The 21,127-nt window shown below is 45.3% G+C and overlaps 1 protein-coding gene across 5 annotated transcripts in view; it reads left to right on the top strand.

Annotated features, from left to right (window-relative positions):
• The window catches only part of LOC138753754 (bcl-2-modifying factor-like), a 149,640-nt gene extending 131,214 nt beyond the window's left edge, over nt 1-18,426 (top strand). For 4 of the 5 annotated variants that reach the window (XM_069917120.1, XM_069917119.1, XM_069917118.1 and 1 more), the window contains one exon: nt 358-3,393. In XM_069917120.1, coding sequence (XP_069773221.1) covers nt 358-439 — 82 coding nt within the window. In that variant the 3' untranslated portion in view covers nt 440-3,393. Of the gene's footprint in view, nt 1-357; nt 3,394-17,997 lie in introns of those variants that run through there. The other variant, XM_069917124.1, reaches the window with a different exon arrangement.
• Nucleotides 18,427-21,127: the final 2,701 nt, after the last annotated feature.

Raw genomic sequence — 21,127 nt, 5'->3', positions numbered from 1 at the left:
CACTTGCCTGTCTAAGAGTCTCTTAAATCCCCTTAATATTTCAGCCTCCACTACCACCCTGGCAAGGCATTCCAAGTCACCCTAATGTCAACCCTTCTTCCCACGAGTGGTGAGCGTGCTGTACGACGAAAGGAAGTGCACACATTAACCATCCGAAACACTCATATTCACTCATTTGTACATTTGAATACTTGTCCTACATATGTATTGTTGATCTGTATGTGTGTTATGTCTGGTTGGGTGTCAGTGTGTTTTGCATGGAGGAACAGAGAACACTGTTTCGTCAGGTTCTACTTGTGCAATCAGATGACAATAAATTTGACTTGACTGACATTTTCCTCCCTTCACTTTGTATAGGTGTTTGCTATTCCCACCCTGGAGAGAAAGTGCTGGCTGTCTACCTTATCAATGCCTCTCAGAGACTTGCAGAATCTTTTAATTTGGAAGAGATAAAGGAAATGGGAGAATTGGAGAATGTTTAATAAGCAAGTTTATTCAGGGAAAAGAGAGGACTGTTACGAGCCCAGAGGACCCCAAAACCCAGCAGCAACAGAAATTCACCAAGACAAATGGTTACTTAAACAAAGGTTGCTTTTAATTATCTTTAAACATGAAAACAGGATCAAACTTTAACTTATTACTATTAACTTAACTAACCTAACTTAACCCCCTCCTAATTCTAAGCGCATATCTATGTAATGTGTGTGTAAGTTTAGAAAAGTTCTTTAATTCACAGTCCAATCTCATTTCTCACTCCTCCAACTTCACTGGTGCAGGCAATTCTTATACTGTGCACAGAATTTAACATTTATAAAGTTCATCACTTTTTGGTGCTTGAAAGGTAAATGGTTACCACTCAGGAAGGGTCTTAATGGTTTTCAGAGAGAGATTTGTTGGTTGCTGGACACCCACAACTGATTCCTTTTAATCAGCCACTTCAGTGTCTTGCCGAAGAAACTTGCCCCATCAGGGTTCTCCAGATGATAAACTCTTTATTTCAGGTCACCACAGAGTTCTTTTTTGTTTCCCTTATTTCAAGTGAAACATTAGGCAGCCAGTCATCTCCTCTTGTATGGACCACAAGGGTGTTTACCAGGCTGAACTAAGAACTCACAACCCGACTTCCAAATGGGGTTTTCCACAAGCTTGCCAGCTTGTCATGTTCCAGTCCCAGCTGCTACTGCTGAACTGTAAAACTGCAGAACTGAATTTTCTCGCCCCCTTTCTCTCTCTCTCTCTCTCTCTCTCTCTCTCTCTCTCTCCCCCTCTCTCTCCTCTCTCTCAGAGAAAAGCCTGATTTTTTTTCTCTCTGCTTGCAAAACCACATGACCCTCCTAGAACAGCAATCTCCACTCAGACAGCCTGTAGCTCCAAACCTAATCCTCCGAGTTCTTTCATCTGTTGCTTTTCAAAACAACAATCCATTAGTGAAGTCACTTGGGCACTCCCCAAAGCTTTTGCAAAGGTATTCTGAGCTGAACTGTCTAGTTTGAGCAGGCTCCAGTATTTTAAATGAGATCTGTTTTGAAGTGTTTGCATGTGACCTACACAAAAAAAACTGCCACATGTTATGTCTCAAAATCACATCTGGCCGACATGGCCTGTTACCACGCCGTAAACAGTTATATGGTAGTTAGTTATATACAATATAAAACACAACATATTCTGTCACAGGACCTACACTTGATTTTTTTTTAATGCTCATAAAGGATGAATTAGGTTTGTTCAGGGCAAGTTCTCCCAAGAACCAAGGAATGAGGGAACAAGTGATCTGGATCAGATCACAAGGAAGTGGGGCAAGAATTAATTAATTCACATTCTAATAGATGGATGTCCTTAAGCAAATTACATGATCAAGATCAGATATACCTGTGTGCTTGGGAAGAGAAAGTATCTTTGGTTTCTAAAGGGCTCCATCCATTGGGTTCTTCTCAGTTCAGGTGCAGACCTGCTGGAGCTTGACCTGAAGTGATTAAGCAACACTTGTATCCTTGATGAGGATGTGAGCACTTAGTTAGTAAGAAGGTATGTTAGATGGAAAGCAAAACAAGGGAGATGCTGTAAATCCAAACCAAAAACAGATATTCCTGGAGATGGTCAGAAGGCCAGGCAACATCTGTGGTGGGAGAAAATGAGTCAATTATGTTTTTTGCACAGCCGCTGCATTCCAGAAAATTGTTCCCAAAATTCTGGAGCGCAATCTGTGTAAAAGTTCTTGGAGGTAAAATATCATTCCGGATCCCAAGAGAATTTCACGGAATGCTTGCAGTCTAAACATAACTGCAGGCATTCAGGGGCTAATGATTGGGATGTTAGTGATGACGCATGATGCTGTACATCGCACATAAGTTATACGTCATGGTCAGCGTCGATACAGTGGCATCCCTCGTTGACTGAAAATACCGCACCTCAGGTATTCAGTGTAAAGGTGTGGTGAGTTCCAAATTTTTGGCATTCTGATTGTTCCAGTGTGAACAGCCACTCAGGAAGGTAGGTGTGATAATTGCCAACAGGAGAAAAAAAAATTAGTTATTTGTTAAAAATATAAATGATTTAAGGTCAACAACCATTCGTTAGGACTAGAGCAGTGTCTGAACAGAGGTGTCTATTTTGAATTCAATCATTTCAGATAAACAACCTTTACAGTTCTGATGTAAAGTTGTTCATCTATCACATTAACTCAGATTTTCTCACCCCAGAGGGGCTGATACCGTGTGGAGCCCAACATGCTCAACCTACCTTCTTACATCTACTCCCATTACAGGAATTGATGGACCTTCTCTGCACTGCCTCCAAAGCAGATGCATCCTTAAATGTTGAAGACTGAATCTGTGAGTGCCCTGTGCCTTGTAGGATGCAGAAAAACGCTCACTTTTTTCATACTCTTCGGCAAATGAGGCCTGAGCATTCCTCACTACGTGCTGCCCCGACAGGCTTTTGGACTCCCTGTCCCTTTTTGGTCTTGTTCAATTTCAATAGTAATGTGCTCTTTCGTTCATGATATTTTCCCCACATTTCCCCAATCCTTGCCCACTCACTTGAATCTTTCTGTGTCCCTTTACAAGCTCTTTGTGACTCACCAGCCATTGCATGGTGAATAGATTTGGCTCGAATACAATAGGTCCCTCCATCCAAGCCATCTGGAGTTGGGTTTACTCAAATTTCCAATGTACTGTATGCCCAGGAAAACAAAGCTTGAAGATTTACCTATCCAACCTCTCATCCAGCCACAGAAGTAATGAAAGCAACAGCCTAAGTTTTAACATGATAAAGCATCCCTTAGCATTTCACAGAAGCATTACTGGGCAAAGTTTCACTGAAAATGACCTACCAGGACGGTGACATCAAGGCTTTGGTAGCTTTTTTTTCAAAAATGTACTTTAATCACAATAAATTATTGACAAAACAAGAAAACTGTTCAAGACTTTTTTACATTCATAATGTCTGTCATATCGATTCATTCTCATCAATGTCCTGATGTGCAGTAAATAACTCGAGAGGCTGTGACTGAGGCATTGATTTACAGGCTTTTATTGACAATGGACATGGATCTCGTCCTGTGCTGTGACCTGGGCTTTCTGGGGAAGGGTCAAGGTGTTAGAGGCTTTATACAAGGTCAAAAGAGTGAGGGGCCACAGGTACAGTCACAGGAAAGGGCAGAGCCAGGTAATCAGGAATACAGCAGGTCAGCAGTTCACCGCATGTACATTTTACATTGTTCTCTCAATACACTGTTACCACTACTGTGGCACCTTGTAATTTCTATACATTGTCCTTAGACATAACTTTCCTAGAAAAAGGAGTCTGCTGTTAGCACTGCTGGATCGTTCAGTCACCTCTATGATGCAGTTGGAGTCACATGTCAGAACGACCGGCCTACACGGCACCAGCAACGGTGGGAGCTGCTGGAAGTGGGCCAGCCTCTCATTCCACACGGGAGAGGCACACATGTCGATTACAGCATGTCTCGCAGTACTTCAGGTCCACCGCGAGGAGATGTCCCCAACCACCTCCTTAATCTTGGTGATTGCAAAGTTGCCTCCCCTCAGCAAGATGCGCAGACCAGATGTGTGACATCGTTCCCTCCTCACCAGACTGACAACCCATAGAGCCACCATCACAACCACCTCCAATAGCTTCTGAGGTGTGGCATCCCTCACACCTGTAAGAAAATAGCTTTGATCTTACCAAGGTATTGTAAGAGTGAACACGTGCACATTGAGTTGAAAATTTAATCTCAATTTTTTGTTCGTAAGAATTTACAATTCACAATCCTTGCAGTCCAGTCAGTGTCCATCAGCCCTGAGCCCACACGCTTTGGTGACCTTCAGTACAGATTGCAGGCTCAGGAACAGGGTGTGATCTTCCTCTGGGAGCGGAGTCTCCTCAGGCAATCCTGTCACTGTGAGGAGATCTGGCTGTGCTCCTACTCCTCCACCTCTTGGTTGGTTAGTATTCTCCCGCAGTTGGGGAGTCATGGCATCTGAACTGCTCCCGGAAAATAAGGTATTAAGCCTGTGGCATTTCAAAACAGCAGAGGATGAAACATAACAGACGTAAAAGGAGGAGATTCCTGTGGTTATGACCTTGATGAAGCCTCCACTGCCCCTTTTAAACTGGCACTTTGTCCCAGTAATTGACGGCCAATCTACCGATTAAGGGTCCAGTGTGAAAACACTTTAATTGGCATGCAGGCGTGTTCAGATGCCGGGGCGTCTGATGACGTGTGGATACCGATTATCCCAGTGTGAAAGGGATAAAGTAGTGATGACATTTTTGCATCAGTGCATGAATGTGGAGGAAGCAAAAGATTAAAAAGAAAGTATAAACTTTCCCGAACTATATACATCTTTATAAATTTCTAAAGGACTGTGGGGAAGTCGCAACAGGGGAGAGAGACGGAGGAACTGCCATCCCAGAATTCTGTGCGGCAGAGAAACCCCCTCCATGAGTGCCCTGTGCAGACAGCCCTTCCCTTCTGCATGGAACTCTGGGAGAGTAGGTCTGCCATTGTTCTTTCTCATGGGCTTCATAAATTGTGCACTTTTGCCCCTACAATTTTCCCACAGTGTTTATAAATTGTGCAGCTATACTTTCCCAGGGTCTTTTATAAATTTATAAAAGTTTATATATGTCAGCTCAACAGGGGCTGAAGGGCTCATACATACTGTGTTGTACAGAAAGCTTAATTATGTTATAATTAGGCAAGATTAATTTTGTTCAAATATAAGATCATAATGCATTAATCAGGATTTAGGGCAGATCCACCATCACTCGATATGTCATGATGTCACCGGTGGAGGATAGAATCCTCTATCCCCGGGGATGCTTGGTGGTGAGTGTGAAAGGACTCATTAACAGTGGTCCAGTGTGAAAGGCAAAAACAGCTTCCTTAACCAGTTCACTGAACAGCCAATCTACTAGTTACCCAGTGTGAAAAGGGTTACTGAAAGCAACTGAGGCCAAGTCAGGAAGTGTCTCCAAGGGCCTTGAGCTTGAGGAGTTTGTAGAGTTATTGGGGCAAGGACATGGTTAGAGCAGCAAGAGAAATTTCAACAAGGCTGCAAGCTATCATGCACCACAATGATCACAGCCAGGGATGATGGGTGAGCAGAAGAATATTGTTCATGATACAGTGACATGCAAGGAGGTTTTGTTTAATCTCACCTATTCTTCTCATCCCTTTGAAGACTTGGAAGAAGATTGCCTGCTTGCCTTCTTCCTCACTCCAAAAAGATGGGAGAAGGCATCACACATTCTGAAGCATCATGCTTGTGATTCAATTAAAGTAAAACCATCAAACGTGAAGCTACATCCTCAGGCCAGCACCTCCCCTCTGTCTGCAACAAAGTGACCTCCCCGTAGCCAACCATTTCAATTCTGAGTCACACTCTCAAGCTTACCTGTCTGTCCATGGCCTTTCACACCATCCCACCCTGACCATCTGCAGATTGGAGGAACAACACCTCACTTTTCATATGGGCACTCTCCAACCCCAGGGCATGAACATTGAGTTCACTGCATTCCACTAACCAGCTTGCCTTTTCCCCCTTCCCCCCCCCCACCCCCGACTAGTTATTCCAGTTCCTACTTCCTTTCTCTCTCCATCCAGCCTAGACTCCTCCTCCACTTCCTGCGGTCCTCTCTTCCCCCACACCCCCACCTATCATCTCCCACCCTCACCACACCCTCTCCCCCCTTCCCCCTTTTGTTCGGACATCTCTCATGTTCCCCTGCACCTTGATGAAGGGCTCCAGCCTGAAACGTTGGTGATGTATCTTCACCTTTGCTACCCAAAGGCACTGTTTGATCTGGTGAGTTTCTCCAGCATTTTTTCACTTAACCACGGTATCAACAGAATCCTGTGTTTTACCTCCTTAATATGGTAACATGTTTCAAAGTACAATGTAATGAGTATGTATAAGAGTTTATTGTCAGATACAAAAGTACTATGTACAGATGCACCAAAATTCTTACTGCCAACTCAATAGCATAAATTAAATGATCATAATATCCCAAGATTGAAAAAAGATACAATAAATACAAAAGGACCTCAGCCAACTGTACTTTCTACCCAAAGGTAACAGTGAGAAGAGGTTGTAACCAGGGCCACGTGGACCCTTTACGGTCTGAGTTATCAGGAAAGGCCATTATAGGCCATTACAGCCTACAAAGCAAGGGTGAACACCATAGATGCTTCATTTCCTTCTATGCCCAGTTTGAGAAGGAGAACCCAACAGGGCCTAGGAAAGACCCTGCAAAGGCTGAGGACCCTGTGATATCCATTTCTGAGGCCGACGTCAGAACATCATTCAGAAGCATGAACCCTCCCAAGGCTTCAGGCCCTGACGGCGTACCTGGCAGGGTACTGAAAATCTGTGCCAACCAACTAGCTGGAGGGTTCACAAATATTTTCAACATTTTCAACATTCCCACCTGCTTCAAAAGGACATCAATTGTCCCGGTGCCCAAGAAGAGTAGTGCAAGCTGCCTCAGTGACTACCGCCCAGTAGCACTAACTTCTACTGTGATGAAATGCTTCAAGAGGTTGGTCATGGCCAGAATTAGCACGTACCCTAAGCAAAGGACTGAACCCACTGCAATTAGCCTATCGTTGCAATCAGTCCACAGCAGACATAACATCACTAGCTCTCCACTCACCTCAAAAACAGCAACTCATTCATACGGCTGATCTTCATAGACTACAGCTCGACGTTCAATGCCATTACTCCCTCAATATTGGTAAATGAGCTCCAAACCTTGGGCCTCTGCACCCCACTCTGCAACTGGATCCTTGATTTTCTCATCGGAAGACTGCAGTCTGTATGAAGTACGAATTGGAAAAAACGTCTTCTCCTCACTGACAATCAGCACAGGAGCAGTTCACGGATGGTGGCTTAGCCCACTGCTATACTCACTTTGTGGCCAGGCACAATTCTAATGCTATCTACAAAATTGCCGATGAAACCACAGATGTCGGCAGAATCACAAACAGCAAGGAGGAAGTGTCCAGGAGGGAGATAGATCAGCCCGTGAAGTGGTATCACATTAACGACCTTGCACTCCTCATTAGCAAAACCAAGGAGGAAGTCAGGAGAAGATAGGGGGAAGTCAGGAGAACATGAACCAGTCCTCATCAAGGGCTCGGTAGTGAAGATGGTCAAGAACTTCAAATTCCTGGGTGTCAACATCTGTCCTGAAGCCTCCATGTTGAGGCAATCATGAAGAAGGCTCGGCAATGATTATACTTTGTCAGGTGTTTGAGGAGATTCAGTACAACTGTAGACTCTCAAAAACGGCAGGTGTACCGTGGAGATCATTCTGGATGGTTGTATCACCACCGTCTGGTATGGAGGTGCCAACGATAAGGATAAGAAAAAACTTCACAGGTTTGTTAACTCGGCCAACAATATTGCAGGCACCAGGCTTCACTCCATTCAGGATATCTACAAGAGGCAGTGACTTAAGAAAACAGCCATGCCCTCTTCACTCTGTTAAGGAAAAAGGTACATGAGCCTAAAGTCGAGCACTCAGCGGCACAAGGGCAGCTTCTTCCCCGCTACCATCAGATTCCTGATTAATCAATGAACCAATGACACTGTCTTACTTTGATTTTTCATGCAATATTTTTGTTTATATTTGCAAGGTGTTTTGTATGAATGTTGCTGCAAAACAACAAATTTCATGACTTATTCATGACAATAAATTCTGATTCTGAGACTGGATAGGTTGGAATTGTTTGTCCTGGAGTGAAGGAAGCTGAGGGATTACCTTAAAATTATGAAGGACATAGGTGGGGTAGATGATCACAGTCTTTTCCGCAGGATGGGGGAGGGGGGATGGTCTAAAACTAAAGGGATTTATTGTATATGGCGGTCGGTGTATGGGATGATGCAAAAGTTAAAAATATCACCTCAAAACCAAGGGTCATTTTATATGCTGAGAATACAATCCGAACCTTGACAGCAAAGTTTCAGCAAACCAGCAAACCAGTCCAAGTTGAAACGGTTTCTGGGCACGCCCAGCATTTTAATTCAGGTTTCTAAAAAAAAAATCACTTTGCTGGATTTAAAAAGTGGATTAAATCCATCTAAACAAGGTTTTCAAAGTTAGTATCGACGCCTTTTTAAATTGCAGCTAATTTTAAATTCCATTTTAGTTAATTCAAGCAAACTTAATCTGTAAACAGATGGGCCCAACTCTCCCAAACACTGGTTGTGTTCGGTTTAGCTGACAAGAGAGGAGGCATTGGGTGAACGACCTCTAATTTTCACTGGAGAGGATTCTTGGGCCAGCTCGCAGGGAAGTGTGCCCTGAGGGTTGTTCTGATGTTGTGATGCGTGGGTCCCATAGATGCTGAAACCACCTGCACAGACAGGACAAGCTTGCATAATAAGCGCATACTCGCCAAATCCCTTCTATTATTTTTGTTCCACTGTCCCAGGAACTGGTCTCCATTCCTTTGCTGGGTTTAGCATTGGCTTGGTTGCCACGTCCTGCAGGTGGGGGCTCTTTCAGCATCTTCACTGTGGATAAGGGTGAAATGGGGGCTGACTGGGCATGGAAGACTGAGAGTGGCCTCCTTCAACCATGAACTCAGCCAAGTTCTAGTTATTGCAGTTTGGTATTACATTGCCTTTCTCGCTCCTAAATTCATCTTTGTTCTTTATCAGCTGGGCCTTTGAATCGTTGGCTAAATCCAATTAATTGACGAACAGTAAGCATCTCAGTATGAAACTGTCTGGTTCAGACTTGGAGTGAGGAGAGTCGCCCCTTATAAACTGAGCAAATATAGTTTATAAATCTACATTTTAAGTGGAAATTCTGGGGGTTGTCTTATACAGAGCCATCTTACATGCAAGCAAATATGGTAAATTAAGAGGAGAAAGGTTCAAAAGGGATCTTCGTGGAGAGTCTGGATTTATGGAATGAGCAGCCAGAGGAAGTGGTAGAGATTAAGAAAACATTTAGACAGGTATATGGATAGGAAAGGCTCAGAGAGAAATGGGAGGCAAATGAAATGAGCTTAGATAAGCTCCTTGGTCAGCATGGACGAACTTGTTTCCGTGCTATGCAACTCAATGGATCCACGAGCCACCACAGATGTATGGGGTGGAGGATTTCAAATATTCCTTACCCTTTCCTCATTTTAATCTTAATGGCAGCCCCTCATTCTGAGACCGTAAACCTTGGTTCTAGACACCCAGCCATAGGGAAAACTATCTCTGCACCCAACCGGTCAAGCCACGGAAGAACTTTGCATCAATAAGATTACTTCTTGTTTTTTTGAAACACCAAGCAACTCAGGACCAGATCATTAAATCTCTCCTCACACTGCAAATTTGTGTTCCATGAAACCATCTAGTATACCTTCTCTGTACAACCTTCATGGCAAGTACATGCTTCCTGAAGGAGACCAAAATAGTACATAATATTCCACATGCATTCTCACCAAAATCATACACATTTAGTGTTTCTTAGGTATTATATAAGTCTCCATGACTGCTTTATTCATGTCCTTTTGTAATAAAGACTAATGCAAATATTGTGGTTAAAAAGGCATACGCAACACTTGCATTAAAGTAGGCCGATACAAGCCATAGTAGTTAAATCATTGTGTGAGCTGTATGCACAGTTCTGGCCAACTCATTACAGAACAGATGTGATTATACTGGAGAGTGAGTCGTGGGACTTCATGTTGCCAAGACAGGAAATGTTGGAGGTTCAGAGGTCGTTTCCTCAGAAACAGAGGAGAATGAAGGGCAACAGTTAATATGCATTAAAGTGTTTGGGGGGGGGGGGGGGGTGTTGGATAAATGGGAAAGACTAATTTTCCCCTGAACAGTGGGGACAAAAATCAAAGGATCAAGATGTAATCTAATTGGTAAATGGATTAGAAGGCAGACAAGAGGACACTATGCTTTCACCAGGAGTTGAAGGGGGGGCTGGAACTCACTGTCCAACAAAGGTGGGAGGGGCAGAAACCATCATCACATTTAAACATTGCTTGTGTGCTTGGAGGGCTGTGATCTTGTCAGACTACAGACCATGCTGGAAGGTGGCACTAGGTTGGGTAGTCCTTTTATTGACCAATACAGTTACAATGGGCTGAATGGTCTCTTATCAGCACATAACCTTTCCACAAATCTTCAATTGCCTGCCTCTTGTAATCGGACAAGCCCATTGACAGAATCTACTCCTTTCAGTATAATGAAGACCTCAAACTTTTCCTCAGGTTAGAGGCCTAGAGTCAAGGTGATGCCCAGAACAGAAAATGGCCGTTCGTCCCATTGTGTCGATGCTGACTACCTGCACCAATCCCATTTGCCTGCCTTAGGTCAGCTACCTTCTATGCCTTGCCTGTTTAAATGCTTGTCTAATTGTCCCTTAAATATAACGATTGTATCTGGTTCCACCACCCCTGCAGCATATTCCAGAAAGCTTTCACTCTCTGGTTAATAAAAAGCAAGCCGCAAAGATCCCCTTTAAATTTTATATATCTCACCTTACAACTATGCCCTCGTGTTTTTTGAAGCCCTTACTAAATGACCCTGACGATCTACCCTATCCATACCTCTCCTTTTGTATTAAGGTCAGCTCCTCACATTGGTCAAAAATTACAAAAAAGCCCATTCCTGGTCCCTATGGATATTTCAATTAAGAAGTAATCTAGTGCCTCCCCTCTGAAGGCAATACAGGCCTTTAAAATCATCTAGTATATGTGGACCAATTCTGGATACAGTATTATAGATAATCAATGACATTATAACACAGTATTTTATTTTTATCATTCTGGCTGCGCACCCAATATCCTTAATTGCTTTGAGGCATTAGTTGAGGGCCTCTTGAAATTATTGTACTGTTCCACTGTTTCATTCAACAGCATTAATGCTTGCCTTTCTTTTACCTTCTGGGGTACATTTTTCAGTGTTAGATACAGGTCCCATTCATATCTAAGATAGCAACATGCACAGATCCATCTGAAAACGTGGATAATCCCCTTCCCACCACAACTACCTTCACGCTGATAAAGATGATGAAGAACATACTCCTGAGACAAATTCACAAGGAAATGCTCGTACAGCAGTTTGTCTTATATGTTTATGCTAGAAATTTTCTTGCTCTTTGGAAGAAACAGAATGGAATGCTTCCATTAAAGGTCCTACAATGTTTTGACAGGTACGGCCAGAACATTTACAGGTGCACTTACCCCAGAGATTTTTAGAGGTCCAATTGGCCTGTACACTGTCCCCTGGCTCAGAGGAGATGTGTACTAATCGGAGCCTTTCCAGTGGTTCTCAAACTTTTTTTGGTCCAAGGCCCAACTGGCTTCTCACCAGTGGCAATGACTGAGCAATATTTTAAAGGCAAATGCAACTCTGTAAGAAACACATTTAATTTTAATTTAGGCATACAGCACAGTAACAGGCCATTTCAGCCTACGAGTCAGCCTACGAGTCTATGACGCCCAAATTACACCCCATTAAGCTACAGACCCCCCCCCCCCCCGCCCCCGCCGCGCAGTAGATGGGATGAAACTGGAGCCCCCAGAGAAAACCCATGCAGATACAGGGAGAACATGCAAACTCCTTACATACAGGGTGGGACTCGAACCCTAGTCCGGACCCAATCACTGCTGTTGTAAAGACATTGCGCTAACCGCTACGCCAACCATACCACCCGAATTATTATCTAATCTAAGGTATTTCATTTAGCATTTTTAAAGACTCTTGCGGAAAACACACCCACGGGTGAGAACCACAGCTTTAGAGTGTGGCCTGATCGATCTGAATTTATTCACTTGCCTAGTCCTGGGTTTGGGTGACTCAAAACTTGTCGTCGTGTCCGAAGACCAGCAGGTCCTGTCAATTACTGGAGATTTAAGGTCAATCCAGAAGAGTGGAGTTGCCTCAGTGTTGAGATCACAGGCTGCTAGGGACTAGGAGTGCCTTCAGGGGAAACATCACAGAGCAAGGGGAAAATGCAAAGAAATTGCACCAATCTATCCTCCAAAGGAGTATGACAATAGTAATTTTAGTGCTTAATCTGGGCACATAATTATCCTTGGTCATTTGAATTAATGAGGCCATTGTATTGGTTGTCTGTTCACATCCGTTTACCGCATTGCAGACTCCATTATCTCTGTCCTGGCAGCTGATCCCTTATCTAAACTAGAATCTTGAAGATTATGTGGAGGGAACGGTCATTTAGATTCTTCCAAGCTCAAGCCCATTCACTTCCTCAACAAGAATTCAATTTCCAGGACAATTTCCAGTTTTCACTAACCAGATGAATAAAGCTTGTAAATAGATATGTCTAAGGGAATAAAGTAGGCCCGTTTCTCATGGATGCTGCCTAATTAATCATCCTGCTGATCTTCTAAGCAACACAAAATCAGGCAGGAACCACTGAGGTTTGCCATGACCCAGCTCCTCAACACCTCAATGTGGTCAATTCTAGATCAATCAGTGGACAATCAAAATATGATGGCGATGTTGAAAAACAGGAGAAGGAAAATTGGTGGCTTGGAGAGTGGAGAAATTGTGGGATGTCATAGGAACTAAACTAATGTAGCGGCGGCTACACTGCTCCTGCAATAACACACACACAACCAGACATGTTGAGCTCAGTGACCAGACTAGTTTATTGCAGGCTGCTGGGCTGCACTTATACTCCCAGCCTGTACCTGAGTGTGAACCGCGCTGGAGGGCGCTGACGTCATCCGGGCGTCACATGGTCCCCCAGCACGGGTTTCTGAGCCCTGTGCTGGAAGGAAGGGAAACCCCCGACAGCACCATTTTGACTGCCTGCCCCGCCGCGTGGCCGGTTCACCTGCCTTGTGGTGAGCTGCCACACAGCCCCCCCCCGAATTGGCACCAATGTCCTTTTTTGCCGGGCGGCCTCGCTTCTTGGGCTGGGCAACGACCATGGGCTCAGTGGGATTGAGGTGCGCTGGCTTCAGCTTGTCCATGGTAAACAGCTCCCGTCTGCCACCAATGTCGAGCCAGAACGCTGTACAACCCTGTACAGTCGCTGCAGAGGTGCTGCGGTCGGGCCCCCCCGAATGAAAACGTACTCCGCGGAAAGCAGTTCGCCAGGAACGTGAGACAGGCAGGTGCCATGCCTGGGTGGTGGTGAGGGTTAGAACAAGTCCAAGTGTGATCTGAGGTGAGGAAGTAGTTTATGCGCGACCGCTGGGGATTGTGAGGCGCGTTGATGAACAAACACATCAGGTAGTGCCAGTAAGTGTCTTGTGTTTGGCCATGATGAGGGTGAATAGTGGCTGCATGTTGCGTGCAGCTCCTGGGATGAAGCAGTTGTAAAAGTTGACCATACCCGTGAACTCCTGCAGCCCCTTGAGGCTGTCCAGGCGTGAGAACTCCCTGATAGCGGCAAACTTCACAGCGGTGGGCGTGGATCCTTCAGCCGTAATGGTATGGCCCAGGAACTGCATGGATTCTTTCCCAAACTGGCACTTAGCTGGGTTGATGGTAAGACCGAAGTCGGCCAGCCGGGAGAAAAGGGCACGTAGATGGGCCTTGTGTTGTGCCCAGTCCTTGCTGGCGACGAAGATGTCATCCAAATAAATAAAGATGAAATCCAAGTCCCTGCCCACAGAGTCTATGAGTCGCTGGAAGGTCTGAGCAGCGTTCTTGAGCCCGAACGGCATGTACAGGAATTCGAACAATGGTTGTGTGTGTGTGTGATGATGGTGGACATCTTTGGTATGTTCTCAGTGTGTACCAGGATCTGGTGATATCCACGCACCAGGTCAACCTTGGAGAAAACCCTCGCACGGTGCAGGTTGGCTGTAAAGTCTTGGATGTGAGGGATGGGGTAACGGTCAGGAATGGTTACCTCATTGAGCTGTCAATAGTCTCCACAGGGACGCCAGCCGCCGGAGGCTTTCCGGACCAGGTGGAGTGGCGTGGCCTACGGGCTGTCAGACCACCGAATGATCCCCAGCTCCAACAGGTTCAAAAACTTCTCTTTCGCTACCTGGAGCTTGTCTTGGCGTGAACCGGTGGGCCTTGGGTGGCGATGTGGTGGAACAGTCCGTGGCGTGGCGAGGCAGCGGAGAACTGTGGTTTGAAGAATGTCGGGAACTCGTCCAGGATTCGCTATAACTCGTCTCTGGGCGTGCTGATCGTGGTCATCTGCGGTTGCTCTGAGCTGGAGGCGTCGAGGCGAATGGCCTGGAAGGTACAGGCATCCACCAGGTGCCTACCTCGAATGTCCACCAGAAGCCCGTGTGCGAGGAGGAAGTCTGCACCCAGGATGGCAGTTGGGAGGGACGAGACGGTGAACCTCCATCCGAAAATCTGTTGACCGATCTGGAAGAGGACTGTCTTGTCTCCTTACGTCCGGATTGCCATTGCGTTGTCCGCTCGGAGCGGAGGTCCATGAGGTCGGTTCCGGGACTCGACAGCCGTGGCCGGGATGATGCTGATCTGGGCTCCAGTGTCAACGAGGAACCGCCAGCCGCTGACTGAGTCCCACAGGTAGAGGAGGCTGTGTCGTTGGCCAGCTGCCTTAGCCATTAACAGCGGCCAGCCTGGTCGTTTCCCTGGACTGAGCAGGGCTGACGACACTTCTGAGCCTTGGCTCCCCAGGGCTGGAGGTAAAAGCAGAAGCCTGGAGCGGATGCTGTGGCCTTGGTTATGCTCTTGGGAGCCCCTGCAGGGGCTGGATGCTCTACTGCAGCGCTAGGGGTGGGATTTGCATGGTCGTGCCCGTGTCTCGTGATCTGCTGGACCACTGAGCCCTCCGGAAATCGTGTGAGCCATAGCTCTTGGGCCTTCTGGGCGACCTTCCTCGGGTCGGTGAAGCTCTCCTGGACTAGCAGCAGCCGGATGTCCCCAGGCATATGGTTGAGGAAGATGCACTTGAAGAGTGGGCAGTTGGTATGCTCACCCATGAGCACGATCATCTCGTCCATCAGCTCCATCGGGGACCTGTCCCCCAGGGCGTCAAGGTGCAGCATCCAAGTGGCACGCTGGTGTCTGGATAGTCCGAGGGACCCGGTAAGCACTCACTTGATAGTCTCGTATTTGTCCTCAGCGGGTGGGTGCTGAACAAGGTGCAGCACGCGTCTGGCGGTGGCCTGGTCCAGGGCAGCGACCACACAATAGAATTTGGTCGTGTCAGATGAAATGTGGCGGAGGTGAAACTAAGCCTCCGCATGGCCGAACCAGGTCTCCAGCTCCTGAACCCAGAATTCAGACAGTTTCACAGTTATAGCGCTGATCCCAGGCTCGCTCATGATGGGTTCAAAGACATTTGAATCAGACGGGGTCACCAATTGTAGCGGCAGCTACACGGCTCCTGCAATAACACACACATACAACCAGACGGGTTGAGCTCAGTGAGCAGACTAGTTTATTGCAAGCTGCTGGGCTGTACATACTCCCAGCCCGGACCTGGCTGAGAACCGCGCTGTAGGACGCTGACATAACCCGGGCGTCACGTATTCCTCCAGCGCGGGTTTCTGATCCCCGTGCTGGAAGGAAGGGAAACCACCGACGGCGCCATTTTGGCCAGCTGCCCTGCCTCGTGGCTTACAAGTGGGGCTGATTCGCCTGCCTTGTAGTGAGCCGCCACACTAAAATGAATTTGATTTTTTTCAGCTGTTCTTTCATTGGTAAAGTTCCAATGCCATCCAGTTAATAGCCAGCATTTAGCATGGAATACTTGTATATGTATCAGATTTTTCATATCCTTGGGATGCCTCAGATTTCATATTTGAAAATGAAGAGTTATTTGGCATTTAGCAGAACTAACAACAGTACAAGTTATTTGGTAGATTCCCTACGTGGAGTATTTAGTTTTAGTATGAGCTGTTACCTTTTACTTGGTGCGTATGTGAGAGTTTTGACTCCGCCTACAATAGATCTGGCTCAGCATTTTGGATCATACAGAACAGAGGTTCCAATGAAAACATGCTCTAGCACAGCAGTAATGGAAGCAGAAGCTAAAATGCATGTGTACTTCATGTGTACTTGTATGTGTATGCCTGCATGTGGCCACCCCATGTGTGTTCGCATATGCACATGTGTGCTCTGTTTGTGTGTGTGCCTGCATGCATTGCATATGCATACTCGTACACGCATGCGAACGTGTGTTCACATTCATGTGTGCATATGTGGACATATGTGTAAGTATGTGTGTTCATGTAGGTTTGTGTGTATGCATGTATGTATATACATCCATGTGTGTCAAGTAAATGTATTTGCTGTATGTGTGTGAATGCAGAGTATACCACTGACTCGATGCTCATTATGCATGACAATTTAATTTATGGTTCAGCTGACAGCTCAGGAACACAGTTTCCTTGAATCCTGATTATTTGGAACAAACTGTCCTGAATTCAACAGGTAAACATTAACTGTGACTATAGTTGTGGCATAATCATACTTGGAAATCTTCCTCCCCCACCCACGAATCAATCTTGCCAAGAATTGTTATGACATGCTGTTCCCTTACCCTTTTTACAATCAAAGGGAGAGGGGGTTGTAACAAACCCCCCAACCCTCCATATTGCTGTCAAATCTTGGATATTGTCTTTCCAAAGCAGGTAAACCAAAGAGGTGCCAGGTTGCGTTGACATCTTCTGGAGAGGGCTAATTTTATAAAGATATATTTGTTCTGCATTTGTATTGATCATAGGTTTGTGTGTTATGTCTGGTTGCATGTTTTGCACCGAGAACCAGAGAAGCTGATTTGTCGGGTTGTACTTGTGCAATCGTTTGATAAATAAACTTGAACTTGAACTTGAGAGATGGAATCTTAGGCTCTAGCATTCCTTTTTCTTTCTGGAAAATGACTATTCCCCAATTTCTTACTTTCAAAGTAAGAATATACGTTTATATATCACTGGTCAATCCTTTGGGACTTTCCTTTTGAAGTGTAATCACAACAGTAAGGTCAGAAATTAATGTCCAACCCACGTTAATGAGACAACGAGCAGGTCACATGCTGAGCTATTGAAGGATAGATACTGATAGATGAGGTAGAAGAGCTCTTTGGCTCCTCCAAACAACTGTAGACTCCTTTAACTGTTTTCTAACAGATAGCACCTCTACCAGTGCATGGGTTTCTAGAGAAGGGTTTGAATCTCCCATGGGGGTGAGGGGGATATGAACTATGAGAGGGTCATGGGTAACAGAGCAGGCATTAATTAAAACTAGGAGGTGGACTTGTTAGCTTGATTGAATGTTGTTGGGTGACACGGTTAGCATAGTGTTTCCACAACACTGCTACAGCCGCAGTAGCCCAGGTTTGAATCTAGTGCTGTCCATAAGGAGTTTAAACGTTCTCCCCATCATCCAGGGCTCCAGTTTCCTCCCATGTTCCAAAAGACAGTGGTGTCAGTAGGTTAGTCACCTGGGCGCATTTGGGGCAGCACAGGCTCGCAGGTCAGAAGAGCCTCTTGCTGTGTTGCCTCTCTAAATTAAAATATTAACGTGGGGTGATCTTTTCTACCTATCCCTCCTCCAGAGCTTCGAATGCACAGGGAACCAGTGGAAGACAGGACCACCGCCAGCGGGCTGATCCCGCCTCCAACCGTGCATCTTGGCACCTCACAGTTCGGCGGGCAGCAACCTCCTTTGAAGAAGACCGCAGAGCCCACCTCACTGACAAAAGGCAAAGGAGGAAAAATCCAACACCCAACCCCAACCCACCAATTTTCCCCTGCCACCGCTGCAACCGTGTCCGCCTGTCCCGCCTCGGACTTGTCAGCCACAAGCGAGCCTGCAGCTGACGTGGACATTTACCCCCTCCGTAAATCTTCGTCCGCGAAACCAAGCCAAGAGACATAATCGTAAAACTGAACAGAAATGGTGTACAATATTTTGTGTAATACATTTGTGATCTTCCCCTGCACTCCTCAGTCTCAGAAAAAAACCCCAGCTCAATCCTGCCAGAATGTCTCCATAAGTTCACAGGGCTCCATGTCAGTCCAATGGTTAATGGTTAGCAGGTCCTATAAGTAACTATTTTTAAGCAACCGAGACAGAAACTAAATAAAAACAAACTAGTGGTTACCACTGACTCCAGGCTTTGTGCCAAGATCTTATCAACAGGCCAACATTTGCTGATGAAATTGTCTCTGAGATTACGGTAAATTATAAAGAGTTTTCTTCACTCAAAACAACAGCTTCATGTTGTTTCCTCTTTTTGCTTCTCATCCTGTGACTGTCTCACAGCACCACAGGGGTTTATTTTGTTTAATTTAATGAATTTTAACCTGTTCTTTTCTTTCTCTTTCTGAGCAGGGATGAGGTAGAAGGAGGTGGTCAGCTTCATCCATTTTCTTCCTCGTAATAACTCCCATAGTTTTCACCCAGATCTTGCCTTAATTTATGGATTGGGCTTAAAGATTGAAGGTGAGGATATGATGTGACATAAACTGCTTGTGTAAAACCTAACCATGAGTGAGGTTTAGCATGCTTTAACTTAATTAATAAAAACAATAATATCCTTTCAGTAGCTACATTCATTGGTCGGGCTGCTCGTTGAACTTCCAGCAAAGAATGAACACGAGTGTTCTCCAACTAAATATCAGAAGCCTTTCTCTCAGTGTTTGTTTTAACATCATTCCTCAAGAACAGAAAAGGCAGGGTAATTTTCAAAGATGATAGATCGAAAAGTGGCAGCCTTCAGAGGGGTCTGGGTGTTCTTGCTCTTGAATACTTCTTCTGTGCTGCAGCGCTCATCAACAGTTAGCTCATGCTTGCAGGAAACCCCAGAAAGCTACAACACAGGGATGCTAAACAATGAAGAAGGCAAATGGTGTGAGGGCACTGAGTCTCATAGATGATCACAGAAACAGGCCTTTCCATTTCACCAAGTTGTTTGCTTGAGTTGGTCCCATTGCCAATGCTCAGCCCATATTTCTCTAAATCTTTCCTATCCATGTAGCCGTCCAAATGTATTTTAAATGTTGCAATTGTTCCTGTCTCTGCCATTTCCTCCGGCATCTTATTCCACATACCTACCAGCATGTGTATGAAAACCTTGAGGCCTAAATCCTCTTTAAATCCTTCCCCTCTCATCTTAGACTAATGCCCTTAAGTTTTAGACTCTCCTATCCTGGGAAGAAAAAGAATGCGATCTTCTTCCTTATCCATGCCCCTCATAATTTTATAAACCTCTGTCAGGTCATTCCTCAGCTTCCTTCACTCAGTCCCAGCCCGTCCAGTCTCTTCCTATAACTCAATCCCTCCAGACACGCCAACATTTCTGCAGTCTTTCCATCTCAGTGACATCCTTCATGTAGCTGGGTAACAATTCTCCAAGTTTGGTCTCACCAACAACTTTATACAATTGTAATAGGTATGGCAAGAACACTTGAATGTAAACATACAAATAACTTATTTAAGTTACATGGGGAACTGGTGGAACCTCAATGTAAAGATTTGGTTTCCCTACCTAAAGAAAGAGGGATTGCAGAAGAAAATGTTAGATTGACTCTTGGGATGGTGGGATTGTCATGCAAGGAGGGATTAAGCAGACGGTCTATAATCTCCAGATTCTAGAATCCCTCCATCCCAGCAATCAATTTGTGAACATTCAATTCATGTCCTCCATTGCAAAGATATCCCTCTTTAGGTGAAAGATCCAGGCTTTACACAATATTCCTGGTGTGCTCTCATAAGGAAACCTAGTGAGAAATTGTCACCCCTCCAATTTGTCTCTCCTTCCCCTTCCTCACTGGTGGTCTTGCCTTAAGCTATCTTGCCTCTCAGCTTTTGAGTCTCCTGCCTGAACCCCAAGTTCAAGTTGATTGCCACATGTAGCAAAATGCATGATAGAGGATGTTTTGTGAGCAGACCAGTTTGACATTTCATATGCAGTACAACATTTAAGTCACAGTACAGAAGGACTGAAATCCAGACTTTCATTGGTTGGATAGAAGAGAAGAGAGCTGCTGTGAGCAGTGCACTTGCTGCCTTTCTATCTTCCCCCACGGCATTTCTCACAACACCTTTCCATGAACAAGTCTTTGCCCTAATATTACATCTCTGGTTCATTATACTCTGCATTTTGCTATTTTAATGGTGCTACTAAATGCAAGTGGTTATTGAGATATCTACTGCAGCTTGCATTGGTTTAAAAAAAAAGACGGCAGTTGAGTAGGTGGACCAATACAGAGGGTTTAATATGTGTGGGGAAATGGAAGCCCGAATGAGTGAACACCAAATTCATGGGACTGTGGGGAGAGGATTAATCACACTAGGCACTCAGACGGCCTGTAGTACACTCTACTAATTAATTTGGCTTGAGGAGAAGTCACTGAGCTAGATTAATGGAGTGTGACCAGAGCTGTTCATGCTGCCTGGCCAGCATCCCAGTGCTGGCACTGCACAGCAGGGAAGCTCCCGTGGAGAGTGTATTTAGGAGAAGAATTGCCGATTTGATGATTGCTGGTCCATGGTAAAAGCCTCTTTGTTTCAAACAAAGCACATTCAGGCAGGGCAGTCTGGTCAAAATTTCTTCTGACAAAGAGGACAGCTTGCAGCATTTCTGTTTCTATAAATGGACAGATTTAAGACAAAGTGTGGACATACTTTCCTCCCTCCCTCTCTGATTTTCTCCCCTGGGAGAAGACTCTGGGGTTGTAAGG

Source organism: Narcine bancroftii, chromosome 2 (assembly GCF_036971445.1).
Source record: "Narcine bancroftii isolate sNarBan1 chromosome 2, sNarBan1.hap1, whole genome shotgun sequence".
NCBI lineage: Eukaryota > Metazoa > Chordata > Chondrichthyes > Torpediniformes > Narcinidae > Narcine > Narcine bancroftii.
This window is presented reverse-complemented; position numbering and strand designations above follow the sequence as displayed.